The sequence below is a fragment of the Ailuropoda melanoleuca genome, chromosome 2 (genome assembly GCF_002007445.2).
Source record: "Ailuropoda melanoleuca isolate Jingjing chromosome 2, ASM200744v2, whole genome shotgun sequence".
In the NCBI taxonomy this organism is placed as follows: domain Eukaryota; kingdom Metazoa; phylum Chordata; class Mammalia; order Carnivora; family Ursidae; genus Ailuropoda; species Ailuropoda melanoleuca.
Window position 1 is genome coordinate 49,729,738 of NC_048219.1, and position 15,569 is coordinate 49,745,306.

The following is a 15,569-nucleotide window of genomic DNA, read 5'->3' on the forward strand; positions in this document are numbered from 1 at the left end:
TACCTGCTTCTTTTCCAGATAAAATTTTCACCAGTAGCAAAAAAGTTGTTTGTGGTAACTGCAGTGAGTGCTGTATCTGTAATTTTTCTGGCCCATCACTTTAAAAGAAGACGTGGAAAGAAGAAAGGAAAAATATTACCGTGGGAACCAGAGCACCTTGTACTTGAATACACTAAAAGAGCAGCATCAGACAAAGGTATGTGGAGATAGCTAAATTAAGTCTACAAGGGACATTTTACATATAAATCATAACTAGAGTGCAGTGATTTCAGTGTTTTAGTCTCCAAAATTCCTTTCCTTAATATTTAACTCACAGATAATACAGATTCATTTTAGAAATATTAGAATATACAGATAAGCAAACAAAAAATTAAAATCACCTGATATTCTGCTACCCAGAAGTAATGACTGATAATATTTTGGCAAATACCTATCCATTTCTATTTGCATTTAAATATATTGAGACATAAAATTCTATATTATGTACAAGTAAATGGTGTATAGTAGAATTATGATTATACCTTTTGTAGCCTGCTTGTAAGATATTTAACAATATATAAGAATGTTTTTCTAGGTCAACAAATACATTTCTATGCTATCATTTTTAATACATACTTAGTGTTAAATTTGTAAACATATACCCCAATTTCTTTAAGCAGTTCCCTGTTGTTTCCTTTAGAATGTTTTTCTTGCTTTGCATATACTTGTTTGATTATTTTCTTAGTATATAAATAGCAGTAGAATTGCTGGTCTCTAAAAGATCTGTAGTTTTTGTTAGAGATATAGTACATACTGCCAAAGTGTATCAATAACAATAATTTCTTGAGCATGCTGAATTTCTTATTTTTTAAATTTTTAATTATTTTTAGTTTTTTATTTAGAGTATCATATGCTTTTGTGATTAATTTGTCCAGCAAGTAATCAATGAATATTTTGTGCCAAGTACAGCGAACATTATAGTAACGATGGCTCTCACTTAGTGAAATTTTATTAATCTCAGGTGTAGTGCTAAATGCTGTGTATTCACTTCATGATTTAACCTTTATAACAATCCTGCGAATTAGGACTATATGCTGTGTTAATGTTTAGACATAAAGAAAATTGAGATAAAGAAAACTTAAGTGATCTGCTCATGGTCATGTAAGTCCAGGAATTGAACTGAGGAGTGTCTTAACTGTTGCGGTAAGATGGACTAAGACATTGTCTGCCATAGATGGATAGATAGATGGTTGGGGTAGACAGAAGTGTAAAAAACTGATTACAATGTAATGCGATATGGATATAGTTTAGATGTAATTCAGGGAAGGAAGTGCTTATATTTTGTTAAATTTATAACTTAAAGGTTCATAGTTGCCAGTATTTTTTTTTTTAAAAAGATTGTATTTTTAATTAATCTCTGTATTCAGCATGGAACTTGAACTCATAAACCTTAGATCAGGAGTTGCACGCTCTACCAACTGAGCCAGCCAGGCACCCCTAGTTGCCAGTATTTTTATACCAATTATAACAGATCATTCAAATATTACTTTAATTAATTAGGTGAATATTTTATTTTTCATTTAGGAAGCAGAGTTTAGCAGTGTTAAAAGCAATTGTGAAGAGATGGAGATTTTAATAATGGTGTACATTTAATAATTTACACAATTGAGTGAAATGAGTTTTAAAGTTAGAAGCTTTCTGAGTGAATATAATGTAAACTTGGAGATTTTACCTGGAATTTATCATTGGAGTTACTAATACTTCTAATATTATTGATATATTTGTTTGGTAGGTTCAAGTTGTTCCAGTAGTAGACAGAATTTGACATTATCTTTAAGTTCTGCCAAAGACAAAGGATCTCAGTCTTGTAACTATGCCAATGGAGGACTTTTCAGTAAATACTCAGGTTCTGCACAGAGTTTAGCCTCCGTAAGTAATGAAAAAATTTTATTATTTTACAGATCTGCTTTTGTGTCTATTGTTATCTATTTGTTTAAATGTCATATAATTATAGATAGCTCTTAGTATGGAAAGAACCTTAAATCATCTGGTTGTGTCTGTTTTCTTTAAGCCAATAAAATTTTCCTTTTGCTAAATAACCAGCCAGTTTGGTTCCAGCTTTTTTTGAGTAAGTGATCTGGACACATCGGGTTCTGTAGAATGGTGTTGGTGTGGAAGTATTGCTTCAAAACTAGATGTTCCGCAAAAATGCTGGAAGAAAGCGGCCAGACTTTGTACTAGGTTACAAAATAATGAGCCTGCGGAGGTAATAGTGTGTGGGTTGCTGAAGCCAAGTGTGGAGTTCCTCACCTTGTTCTTTTTAGCATTAATATAGTATTGATTGACAAGTGAGGAATGAAGTTAGTATATGTTGAAGTTTAATATAGTTAAAAATTTTGTTAAATAGGTAGGATATATACATTTACCACTAAATAAAGAAGAGGCAAAAAAGTGTACAGTGATAAATGTGTTCCTGATCCTCTTGGCTCTTCTCCTTAGAGACAAACAACATTGGTAATTTCTTACATATAAACTTCTGGGAGCGTGTGCCTCTACCATCCTATATATTCATTATTTTAAATAGTTTATTGAACACCATATTCTGTACCTTGCTTCTGTATTTTGTTGGAATATATAGCTGTCCCATTCTTACGTGCCTAAAAATATACTCAGTTTTTAAAGGCTATTTATTCTGTGGTAGGAACATCTAGATCAAAGTCCTGCAGGCTTTCTCTCTTTAAAACTGAGTAGTATGATGAAATATATGCCCATTCTATAATCTGGACTTACTCTATGTCAGAGAAGTGCCTCTGTTTTGTTTCAACTGAAAGTTGAAGCTGTTCTTCTTAACTACTAAATAGAGAAAGGGAGTTTCATGACAAATGTGAGTAGAAAGTCTTTAGAATCGCTGTACTGTACTTGCGTCAACTGACCTCATCATTCCACTGCTAGGGCTATGAACCTAGATTTCTGCCTTTTACTGAGTACCCGAACAAGGCAACAGATGTGGAAAGGAGGGGACAAGGTCCACAAAACTTGGTAATTGGATATGAGAGGTGTGGGAAGAGAAGTTAAAGATGACTTTCTGTTTTCTAGTTTGGGAAATTACGGGGATGGAAGTATTATTAGTGAACCTGAGAGGAGGAAAACTTTTGTTTTGGGAAGATACAGAGCTCCTTTTTGATATAGTCAGTTTAAGATACCAGCAGAAGAGATGGAAATAAAGGTTAGATTTCTTTATTTTTATTATTTTTAAAAAGATTTATTTATTTGTTTTGAGAGAGAGAGTGGGCACCCACGAGTGGGGAGAGGGGCAGAGACAGAATCCCAAGCAGACTCCTCAGTGAGCGTGGAGTGCAACACAGGGCTCGATCTCATCACCCGTGAGATCATGACGTGAGCTGAAATCATGAGTCGGACATCTAACCAGCTGAGCCACACAGGAGCCCCTAGATTTATTTTAAAAGGACAGAACTGGAAGTAGAGACTAAGTAGTCATTTGCATAGAGGTGACTGAAATGAATTGGCTCAGTGATAGAGAAGGGAAGATGATAGAAGCTTTTCAGTTTTAGTTATTGGTTAGCAGAGAATCAGCATTGTTAATAAATTCTAAAAAGGAAATAAGCTACCTCAAACCAGAGTAGTTGTGGATAAAATTTATAAGTAAATACTTAATAAAACAGTAAACTATAAAAATAACTGCTTGATTTTTTTATGGAAATAACTGATTTTTGTTTGAAATACTCTATTTTTGAGCAAAGGCTTAAAATACTTAGGGTCTTATGACTCCTAACTGAATATAATCAGATTTATTTTTTCAGGTAGGAATTACATAAGTTGTTTTACCAGGAATAGGATTTATATAAATAATTTATAAATATAAAAAATCGCAAGATATTGCCACAAAAGAGATTTTGAAGTAACTTCTGTCGATCTTAATTTTAGGTCCAGAGTGTCAATTCTTGTCATAGCTGTGCTTGCGGCAATTCTAACTCTTGGGACAAAGCAGATGAAGATGATATTAAACTTGTTAATATTCCTGTGACCACTCCTGAGAACTTATACTTGATGGGTAGGAATAACATTATAAAGTTTTAAGATATTATACTCACATTTAATGTGAAACTAAAGAATGATTAATTATTTTAAAGGAAGCAATATAATTTTAAAATGTTCTTATATCTGTTGAATCTAGTGTATTTAACATAACTTTTTATATTAGTTTCTGGAGGATGCTCTAACAAATTACCATGAACTTGGTCATTTAAACAGCAGAAATGTATTCTCTCAGAGTTTTGGAGGCCAGCAGACCGAAATCATTATCACTGGGCTGGAATCAAGAGCTATGCTTCCTCTAGAGGCTTAGGGGAATATCTGTTACTTGGCTTTCCCAGCTTCTGATGGCTTCTGGTTTGTGACCATGTGACTCCAATCTCTACCTTCCATCATCACCTCCTCTGTGTGTACCAAATCTCCTTCTGCCTCTTACTGGGACAGTTGTAATTGCTTTTAGGGTCCACCAAATAATCTAGAATAATCTCCCCATGTTAAATTCCTTAATTTAACCACATCTGCAAAGACCCCTTTTCTTTGTAAGGTAATGTTTACAGGTTCCAGAGACTAGGACCTAACATCTTTGGGTAGCCATTATTCAATCTGTTACACTCACCTACCTGATTTGCTGATTCTTTTTTTTTTTTTTTTTTTTTTTTTTTTTAAGATTTACTTATTTATTTTAGAGAGAGAGGAAGAGAGAGAGAAAGAGAAAGCAGGGAGAGGGGCAAAGGAAGAGGGGGAAAGAATCTCAAGCAGACTTCGAGTTGGGCGCAGAGCCTGTTGCAGGGCTTGATCTCATGACCCTGAGGTCATGACCTGAGCCAAAACCAAAAGTCAGATGCTTGACTGAGCCACCCAGGTGTCCCTATTTATTTTTATTTTAAGTAGGCTCCATGCCCAACATGGGGCTTGAACTCATGATCATGAGGTCAAGAGTTGCACGTTCTACCATCCAGTCACCCCCAAATTAAGTAGCTTTTAAAGATCTTTTTCTTTTATATGTCTAGAAAAATTGAAGTTTTGAAATATTTTGGTTTTGTTTGAAGTACATAATTATTTTGGTAAGACTCTTTTTACTTGGAGAAAAAGAAGCACATATTCACCTTTTTTCCCCCATAAAAGCTGTCTAGCTGAGGGGATATGGAATTTCTACTTGGACTGTAACCCTTGGTGGGTTTTCCAACAGTCTTGTAGATTTTTAACTGACCCAGGAGTTTATCCATCCAAATCAACAAGTTGGTATCATGTAGTTTAAGAAACCTTTTGTTGGGAAAGAAGATGGAAAAACTTCATTCTGTGGGGCGCCTAGGTGGCTCAGTTGGTTAAGCATCTGCCTTTGGCTCAGGTCATGATCCCAGGGTCCTAGGATCGAGCCTCACATTGGGCTACCTGCTCAGCAGGGAGTCCTCTTCTCCCTCTCTCTCTGCCCCTCCCCCCTTCTTTGTCTCTCTCTCTCTCTCTCTCTCTCTCTCTCTCTCTCTCTCGCTCTCAAGTAAATAAATAAAGCAAGAAAGAAAAACTTTATTCTAGACTTAGTATGGTATTTCCTCTCAGCTTTACTCTCTCCTTCTGACAACCTCTTACAAACCTGATAGCTTTTCATCAACTAGCTTCTTCTATGTACCTATCTTTTTAATTTAGGGGGATATATTGAAAGATAGTTGTGTGAATATAAAATTAGCCATTGTTGGACTTGTGATGAACTCGTGATACTATTCTAGAAAAATCCAAAGCATGATATAAATTTTAGTTACATTAAAAAAAAAAAAGAAAAGAAAACATATTGGTCATTGCTCTCTGATTTTTAGTTGACTAGATCTATAGGTCTAGAATACATTGGGAAATTAAAATTCTGTTATGCAATGAGGTGAACATAAAATTCTTCTTTAATGCCAAAATTACAGTCAGACTGTGCCATTGTTGATAACTATATGAAAAAGACTTCAGCCCAAAATAATTTTATTTTGGCATTGATTTTTCTTTTTTGCAACTGTTCTGTTCTTAATTCATAGGTATGGAATTGTTTGAAGAGGCATTGCGTCGATGGGAGCAGGCTCTTACCTTTCGAAATAGACAGGCTGAAGATGAAGCCTGTAGTTCCATTAAATTGGGTGCAGGAGATGCCATTGCCGAAGAAAGTGTAGATGTAAGGGTGATTTATCTGAGAGTGGCCTTCATAATATTGGAAGAATTGAACAATGGTTAATGTTGATTCAGTGTACTTGCTTTTTGTGGCATTTAATAGAACTGTTTCTTTTGTGTGCTTTTTTTTTTTTTGTCTCCCTTGGGGATTATGTGGGGGTATGTCTTATTGGGCTTTTTCTATTCTGTGAATTATTAAACCCCAAATTTGCAATTCATAATCAAGTTCCCTGATTTTCTAAGAATATGTAGAATTAAGCTAATATGATTTCTTTTTTTTTTTTTTTTTTTTTAAAGATTTTATTTATGTGACAGAGAGACAGCCAGCGAGAGAGGGTACACAGCAGGGGAGTGGGAGAGGAAGAAGCAGGCTCCCAGCGCAGGAGCCTGATGTGGGACTCGATCCCGGAACGCCGGGATCACGCCCTGAGCCAAAGGCAGACGCTTAACGACTGCGCTACCCAGGCGCCCCGAGCTAATATGATTTCTAAAGGGATTTTAAAAAGTCTGCTTTATACTTTATGTTTAATTAAGTACCATTATATTCATAAGTCACATAGAGTTAGAACTGGACTGGTACTTACTGATTATCTTGGCTAGTGATTCTCCAATTTGAGCATGCATCAGAATCATCTGAAAGGCTTGTTAAAATAGACTTGGGTTTCTAATTCAGTGGCTAGGTTAGCTCCTGAGAATTTGTGTTTCTTGCAACTTCCCAGATGATGCTGATGCTGGTCAGGGATCTTACTTTGAGAACCCCTGATCGAGTCCCACCCTTAAATTTACAGATAGAGAAGCTGAATCCCTGAGAACTGAGGTGGCCTGGCCAAAGGCCCAGCTAGAACCCAGTGCCGTCACCACCCAACAGTTGTTCCTCATATCCCACACTTTCTCTGCCTTTCATTTAACAGTGGAAGGTATTGAGGATTTTAATGTTAGATTCTCATATTTGCTGTGTGTACTTTTTTCTCTCCTTGTAGGATATTATTAGTACTGAATTTATCCATAAACTTGAAGCTCTGCTGCAAAGAGCATATCGTCTCCAAGAGGAGTTTGAAGCTACCCTGGGGGCATCTGATTCTAATTCCCTCGTTAATGATATCGGTAAGATGGATATTTTATATGGTTTTTTGAAATGTGTGAATTTTTTCTTTTATATTCTCAGAATCACTTGCTTAAGTGTATTAATATGGTTATATATTTTTTAGAAAATAGTCCAGAGAAAAATTCTATATTTACTGATTTTTTCTTTCAGTTTTATTTTCCTAGAGTGAACTTAACGCCCTTAAGATATAATGTCAAATGCTTGCCATAGGTAGGATTGTGACTTTGTTTTAAAATGACATTCTAAGTGAAAGAATCCCAGTCCAAGTGTTGGAGAGAGGAAGAAAATAAACAATAATATAAATATGGGATGGGGGCACACCTCAAAAGTGTGCGTGTAGCTCATGGCATACACTTAAAATATTTTAAGTAATTCTATTTCTTGGACCCCATTTTAACTGCAGGCTAGATTTTCGTATCAGTAGTTAGGACATGCATGATTATATACCATTACCCTTATTTCCTATTTTAAAGAGAAGAGAACTTTGGAAAAAATTTCTTACTTAAGTGACGTCTTCAAAGGGATGAATGAATAAAATTGCTTCCCTGAATTCTGTAAATGTTCCAAAGAATGAAGACAAAATCACATTGCATCTCTTTTTGGTAAAAATATATTTTTTTAAGTTTGAGGAGAATTGTTATTTTATTACAAGGAATAAAAATAGTTAAGGAGTATTAAAGTTCTTCCACATTTTTTTCTGAACATAATATACTAAAAGTGGCTACATTTTGAGATGTTTATGTATGTATGTATTTTGAATTTAGGTAAAAGATCTCATTTGTGTTAGAATTAAGAATTACTGTGTAGGGGTGCCTGGCTGGCTCAGTTGGAGAAGCGTGTGAATCTTCATCTCGGGTCGTGAGTTCAAGCCCCACGTTAGGTATAGAGATTACTAAATAAATAAATAAATAAATAAACTAAAAAAAAAAAAAAGAATTATTGTCTATATGTCATAGGGTTATATGAAGCCTCTTTGTATTATTTTGGTCCTTGCTTTTTCATACTATATTGTCACCAAAATTATTCATTAGGCTTGAGTACTTTTTAATAGTTTCTGTGCCAAAAAAAAAAAAGTTGACAGTATTCATGTCAACAAATAGGATTTGTCAAAGCCTTCTTTTTATATTTGTGGGGTTTTTTTATACACAGTTTCTTTTGTAACTTATTATAATGACATTTAGAAAGGACAGAGAGAAGGAATTTTAAAAGAATTCAAGTGTAACAATGGAATGGAACAAGTAGAAAAGATAGAAAAGTAAAGTGGCAAGGAAAACCACAGAGAAATAGGAGTGGGAAAAAATTATAAGTATAAGGTGGGGAGAGGAAAAGGGCCCCAAGGCTTAATGTCTTATTCTAGGAATGGAAGCTTTGCCCTCACTGTTCTAATTGTCTGCCTGCAGTTTCTTTCCAGCCTCAGGGTAAAGATCATGTAGGTGTGTAGTTCTTATATTTGTTACTCTTGTAATGTGCATCTCAGATTTGGCTCTGTTTAACATGCCCAGAGTTTCTTTTTTTCTACTGACCATAGAGGTTGGCAAAGTCCATCTCTGATCAGGTTATAAAGATTTCTTAGGTGCTGCCCCAAAAGGTCTGCTTTGGGTTCACATTGCTTCTGGACAAGAAGTCCCCTAGGCAGATGGCTTCATTTCTGGAGCCTTCAAGTTGTTCCTGAGTAAATTGTTGTTAATTTGGAACTCTAAATGGATAGGATTTCTAGAGTGGAACCCATAATCAATCCATAAATTTGGTTAGCTTAGGTTTGGAATAAATTCCCAAACTCAGCCCATGTCTTAACCTGGGCTGTCAGTGCCTTCTAAGCTGACTGGCTTTATCCTTCAGTGCCTTGGCCCGTTATTGCCCTGGGGATTCCAGCTGACATAAAGCTGTTCTATTTTGTTCTTTCTTGGGAGTTCTCTGGAAATTGTTCTCTTATTGCAAGTTTCTGTTTTTGAACTTCTGGATTGAAAGAACTCAATCTATGGTCAAGTTTCTGGTGGAAGAGTACTTCTGTTATATCTCTTAGTTGATACTGATCAAAATTGCTTAGAAGTAATTTAACTCTCCTCATTCTCTAAATCCAAATTCATTTTACACATTTAAATTTATATTATTGGGAGGCAACTTATAGTTAGTAGTCATAAATAAAGATGTTACTAAATAACTTTGGAGGTTCGGGAGTGAATTTAAAACAAATATTGATCTGATTTCAGTGACTACTTCACTTTTTGGAATTTGCTTAGTCTTATTTGATGAAATTATATATTTTTTTCTCTTAAGTTTGATAGGTTTTCAAGGTTGGAAGATTTCTCAGCAGTCATCTAATTTATGTTCTTCTCCTCTGCCCTGTCCTTAATAACTAACACCTACCATTGCTTGCATGTTACCATGTGCCAGGCCCTTTGCTGAGCACTTACATACACTGTAGTTTCTTCTCTCCCTCAGGTACTACACTGAGTGAAAATTATCTCATTTTATCTTCACAACAACTTTTATAAGAGAAATATAGTTATCATCCTCATTTTTCAGATGGGGAAAGAGGAAGGGAGATAGTGAGTAACTTCCCTAGAGTTGCCTGGCTATCAAATGACAGAACCCAGATTTGGACCCAGGCAGGCTAATTTCAGAGTTCATATTCTGAACCACCATGCTAGATTCCCTCATGACTTTACAAGACAGATACCTTCCTTGAATGGGATGACTGACTGTGAACTCTGTGAGTAGAGTATGCCTACAGGCAAAGTCCCCTTTAGGAGATGTAATTTTGGAGCAGGCAGCCCGGAAACCGCACAGCTGCTAAAGTAAGGAAACATTTCTTGTGGTAGTATTTATTTATTTATTTATTTATTTATTTATTTATTTATGTAATTTTTAAAAAAGATTTTATGTATTTATTAGAGATAGAGAGAGTGAGCATGAGCCGGGAGGGGGGTGTAGAGGGAAAGGGAGAAACAGACTCCCTGCTGAGCAGGGATCCCGGAGCTCCAGGATCATGACCTGAGCTGAAGGCAGACACTTAACTGACTGAGCAACCCAGGTGCCCCAGTATTTATTTATTAAAAAGATTTTATTTATTTATTTGAGAGCCAAATACTGGTGCCCCAGTATTTATTTATTCAAAATATTTTATTTATGTATTTGAGAGAGAGAGAAAGAGTGGGCATGCACATGCATGCCTGGGGTGGGGGAAGGGCAGAGGGGTTGGGAGAGGAAGAGAAAAGAATCCCAAGCAGACTCTGTGCTGAGCAAGGAGCCCAACACAGGGCTCAATTTCACCACCCTGAGATCATGACCTGAGCCGAAACCAAGTGTTGGACGCTTAACTGACTGAGCCACTTGGGCGTCCCTATGGTGGTATTTATTTAATGTGGATCTTCCTTTCCTTAAAAAATTTTTCCTTCTTCCGTATGTGTGTGGGGATCTGAGATTAACTCTTGCATCTTTCCTCCTTTCTCAGGCCTTCTAGGCACTCTAGACATATTTCACTCATTTTGTAGAAGGAAGTTACCAAGGTTTAATCCAAGGACAAAAGAAGAGCTGCTATTCTTACCTGAGGGAAATAGTGCCAGCTGAATTTAAAGTTTCTGTTTATTTATTTAGTAATCTCTACACCCAGTATGGGTCTCGAACTCATGACCCTGAGATCAAGAGTTGCATGCTCTTCCAACTGAGCCAGCCAGGGGCCCCAGTACCAGCTGAATGTAGTGTAGTGCTTTAATGATTACTTTGATGGATTACCCTTGGGCCTATATCTCCATAATAACTGAAGGCACAGAGTCCAGATTCACACTAACTGGGTTCAAATCCTGGCTTCACCATTTATTAGCTGTGTAATTATATAACTTGTCTAAACCTCAGCTTCCTTCTCTGAGAAATGGGCATATAATACCTATTTTCAAAATAATTGTGAGGATTAAATGAAATAATACATATAAAGTGCTAGGTACAGGGTAACAGTGTTTATTAGCTTGGAATTTGGAACTTCTTTGGGACACTCAGGAAGGCTGTGGATTTTTGTTGTTGTTCTTTTTCTACTTTGTTCCTATATTTGCTAATTTCGAGGTATTCTTTAAAATTTCTTGGGTGCCTGGCAGGTTCAGTTGGTAGAGTGTGTGACTCTTGATCTCAGGGTTGTGAGTTCAAGCCCCGTATTGGGTGTGGAGATTAATTAAAAATAAAATCTTTAAAAAATAAAAAAATAAGAATATAATTTCTTGTCCACTGCTATCATCTTCATGTTTTCCAGTGATGCTATAATTTTCTCCATTAATTTTTTTTTTTCTGTCACTTTCAACTGGCCTTTGGGAAGAAGGAGAAGTAAATGCCTGTGCTCTACTGTCTTAAAGTAGAAATTCTGGACATTATAATCACAGAGCCCAAGGACTACATTAGCTTTTCTAACATTACTAACGTTGACCTTGTAGTTACTAAAACATTTAAGTTCTTTGTTATTGTTAGATTTGTTACTGTTAAGCTATATCTTCCCTCATTTATTCTTGTGCAGTTATTGTTTTGGACCCAAGTTTTAGATGTTATATTTATTATTCTTATAAGTTGTCACTTCTGAGTCACCATTCTGAATTGTTAAGATCATGTGGATTCTGATTTGATATCCCTTTCAGCTCTCAGTCTCTAGTTTGGTCAGTTTGGTCTAGTTGGTCGTCAGTGCTCTCATTGAAACCATTAACAAAAAATATTTAAAGGAAAGCTTGTTACCATCTACTCACGACACTTCTGACACCAGGTGTGTGTTTTCCATATCAAGCAATTCTCCAATTCTCTTTAGACACCAACTGGTTGTCCTACAGTTTAATTCATTTCTGACACTAACTTCCCAGAGTTTACACAGACCTCATAGATGAAGGGCTGTGCCTCACAAGACTGCCTTCCACTTACATGCCAATTACAAGTCCAGGTTTCCCATACTTCTGACCAACCATCGATAAATCAGGAGTTCCACAGTTCACTCCTTAAGTTCAACAGTTTGCTACAACAGCTCACAGAACTTAAGGAAACCTTTAACTTACTATCACCAGTTTATTGTAAGAGGTACTAACTCAGGAACAGTCAAATGGAAGAGATGCATAGGACAAGGTATGGGGAATAAGCATAGGGCTTTTATGCCCTCTCCAGGCACATAAGCCTCCCAACACTTTGATTTGTTAATCATTAATTTAGGAAGATGTACATTTGTTTTTAAAAGAGACTAATACGGGGATGCCTGGGTGGCTCAGTTGGTTAAGCATCTGACTCTTGGTTTTGGCTCAGGTCATGATCTCAGGGTTCTGAGATTGAGCCTGCTTAAGATTCTCTCTCTCCCTCTCCCTGTGCCCCTCCTCCTACTCCTCCTCTAAGGAAAAAAAAGGCTAAAATCAATTCACATTTTTTGGGAGATATTGCTAACACTGAGCTATTTCGTAGGTGAGTATTTGCCATTAAGTCTTTATAGCTGGTTTTATACTCACTTGTAAATCATCTTAGTTTTAGAAGTCACACATGTCAGGTTTTATTGACTACATAGAACCTCAGCAAAACTCATTTCACTAATTTGGAGTTTGAAATATAAACAGGGACTCTATTTAATTTTACATCTGCACTATCTGTCGTAGTTTGCCAAATTAACACTGTGGACAAGATTACTAGGAGGACAGTTTAAATCATCCTCAGCACGATTCTTTCAGTATGTTTAGCATTTCTCTTTTTAGATAAGAGTGTGTTAATTAAAAATAAATTAAATCTATTTTCTGTTTTAAAAATAGCAGATCCAAAACCAGTGTTGAGTTGTAACCAATGAATTATTTGGTTACTTTAGGTAGGTGAAGTTAATAATAGTTGAAAAAACATAGTATCATTCTAGCACTGGATTATGATAATGGTTGTGCAACTTTATACACTTACTGAAACTCACTGAATTGTACATTTATTTATTTAAAGATTTTATTTGAGAGAGAGAGAGAGTACGAGCAGGGGGAGGTGCAGAGGGACAAGCAGACTCCCCAGTGAGCATGGAGCCTGATCCCAGGACCCTGAGATTAATTGACTGAGCCACCCAGGTACCCCTGAATTTTACATTTAAAATGGGGGAGATTTATGGTATGTAAATTATACTTAGTAAAGCTGTTAAAAATATAGTATGGTGGTTTTTAAGCTAGTTTTAAGTAAGTTTTTATGAATTTGAATTAGTGCAAAACATCACTTTATACTAAAAATTTTAAGTAATTCAAATCCCAAAACCTTTTCAAAAATTCATCAAGAATTACTTAGTTTCAAAGCTTTGGGCTTAGTGAATTATAAACTGTTTGCTGTAGGTGGTGCCACTTTAGCTGGTAACTAGAAATACTAAGTATCCTTTAAAAATGTCCTGTGAACCATACTATTGTTTATAGGCACAGAAAATTCTGCAAGTGATTTTCGTGATTCTGCTGTTATTTTTACTTATGTTGTTAAATTGAGTCTTTTTTGTAATTTGTCATATTGTCATCCAAGTGGTCATTGAATTAAATTTTAAAAGCACTGAAAAGATCAAATAACTGCTGATGTTCTTGCTGTTAATTTAGTACTGAGAATGTTGGAAATATTGGCACAAGCAGATTTAAAGCAAGAGGACTTTTCTTTTAAAAATTAGAAAATTCTGCCAACTTGGCTAAAATCACAACCATTGAGGTGCCTGGGTGACTAAGTCAGTTAAGTGTCTGGCTCTTGGTTTTGGCTCAGGTCGTGATCTCGGGGTCAAGCCCTGCATCGGGCTTTGAGCTCAGCCCAGAGTCTGCTTGAGATTTTCTTTTCCTCTCCCTTTGCCCCTCCCCCTGTTTTCTCTCTAAACAAATAAATAAATAAATAAAATCTAAAAAAAATAAATAAAATCACAACTACTAATGTACTCCTAAGCCAAGCTATCATTGGTGTTAAAATAGGAAATATTTTTGATATTTGGGAAAAGTTAGGGATATAAAAAACTTTCCTACAAACACTACAAATGTTTTAAAAGCATTCTTAAAAATGTTTTTATTGTAGTCATTATAGTCATTTCAAGCTTTAAAACTATGTTTGAGAAAAGAAATATAGCACAGTAGTTGTGACCTACCTCAACCCGTCTTTATATGTCTACCTATAGGAAAATAACTTTGAATTAGGCAGGGTTTTAAGGCATGAATTCCTTGCAAAAAATGTAACCACCTTTATTCTCTAATTCATCTTTTGCAGTGTTCTCTACTGGTATTTTCTTAACCATTCTGATTTAGTAAATCATTATTGGATGTACAGTTGACCCTTGAACAACACAGGTTTGAACTACTCAGGTCTACTTACACACAGATCTTTTTTGATAAATACGTTGTAATACTGTAAATGTATTTTCTCTTCCTTATGATTTTCTTAATAACATTTTCTTTTCTCTAGGTTATTTTATTGTAAAAATACAGTATATAATATATATACAAAATATGTGTTAGTCAACTGTATATTATCAGTAAGGCTTCTGGTCAACAATAGACTATTAGTGGTTCAGTTTTGGGAGAGTCAAAAGTTATATTCAGATTTTCAGCTGTGTGGGGGTTGGCGCCCCTAATATTCACATTGTTTAAGGGTCAACTGTATTTCTATATTTGCTCTTACACATCAAAAATTTACTTGGGGCTTAAACGATAATTATTTGTTCTATTACTCCTACTGTAAAATGAAATGAAGATTTGAATTTTCTAATAATAATGTTTTTCTTTACTTATTGAGACTGTTCAGTGTTAAATGCAAGGTATTGAACTCACTAGGGGGCAGCACATTATATCTACATATTAAAAGCCTTTGACTCACAAATGCCATTCCGTGCTACTCCTAGCACTGGAAGTTAAATTTAGGTCACCACATTTTTTTTCTGGTATGTTTTGTATACACCTGCTACTGTAACTCAGAGTGAGAGCATGGAGATGATGCACAGACTTGAAATAACATTAGTGTAAATTTCCATTAGTGTGTAAGTTCTTCCAGCTAACAGCATCCGTAAGCGTTATGTTTATATGTAGTTTTTCACAGAATTGTTAAATTACAATTGTTAAATTATAATTTAGTTATGTAATTTTTGAAGATTCAAACCAAGAAACTCCAATATGATTTCGATTATAGACAGTATAGCTTAATGGTTAAGAACATAGGCTCTGGAGGTAAGCAAACATGGGTTCAGATCCCGGCTCTAGGATTCTTACTAGCTAAGAAACCTAAGCAAGCCTTGACCTTTCTTAGACTCAGCTTCTTCGTAAGTAAGATGGAGAACTACATTAGGATCAACTTCATAGAT

The 15,569-nt window shown here is 35.5% G+C and overlaps 1 protein-coding gene across 4 annotated transcripts in view; it reads left to right on the forward strand.

Moving 5' to 3' along the window:
- Positions 1-15,569, forward strand: part of MIGA1 (mitoguardin 1) — an 85,370-nt gene that overhangs the window by 16,634 nt on the left and 53,167 nt on the right. For all 4 annotated transcript variants that reach the window (XR_004623277.1, XM_034653745.1, XM_034653744.1 and 1 more), the window contains exons 3-7: positions 19-196; positions 1,772-1,908; positions 3,925-4,051; positions 6,048-6,181; positions 7,158-7,281. Coding sequence is in view for 3 of the 4 variants with exons in the window: in XM_034653745.1 (XP_034509636.1) it covers positions 19-196; positions 1,772-1,908; positions 3,925-4,051; positions 6,048-6,181; positions 7,158-7,281 (700 nt within the window). In the remaining variant the exon portion in view is untranslated. The remainder of the gene's footprint in view (positions 1-18; positions 197-1,771; positions 1,909-3,924; positions 4,052-6,047; positions 6,182-7,157; positions 7,282-15,569) is intronic.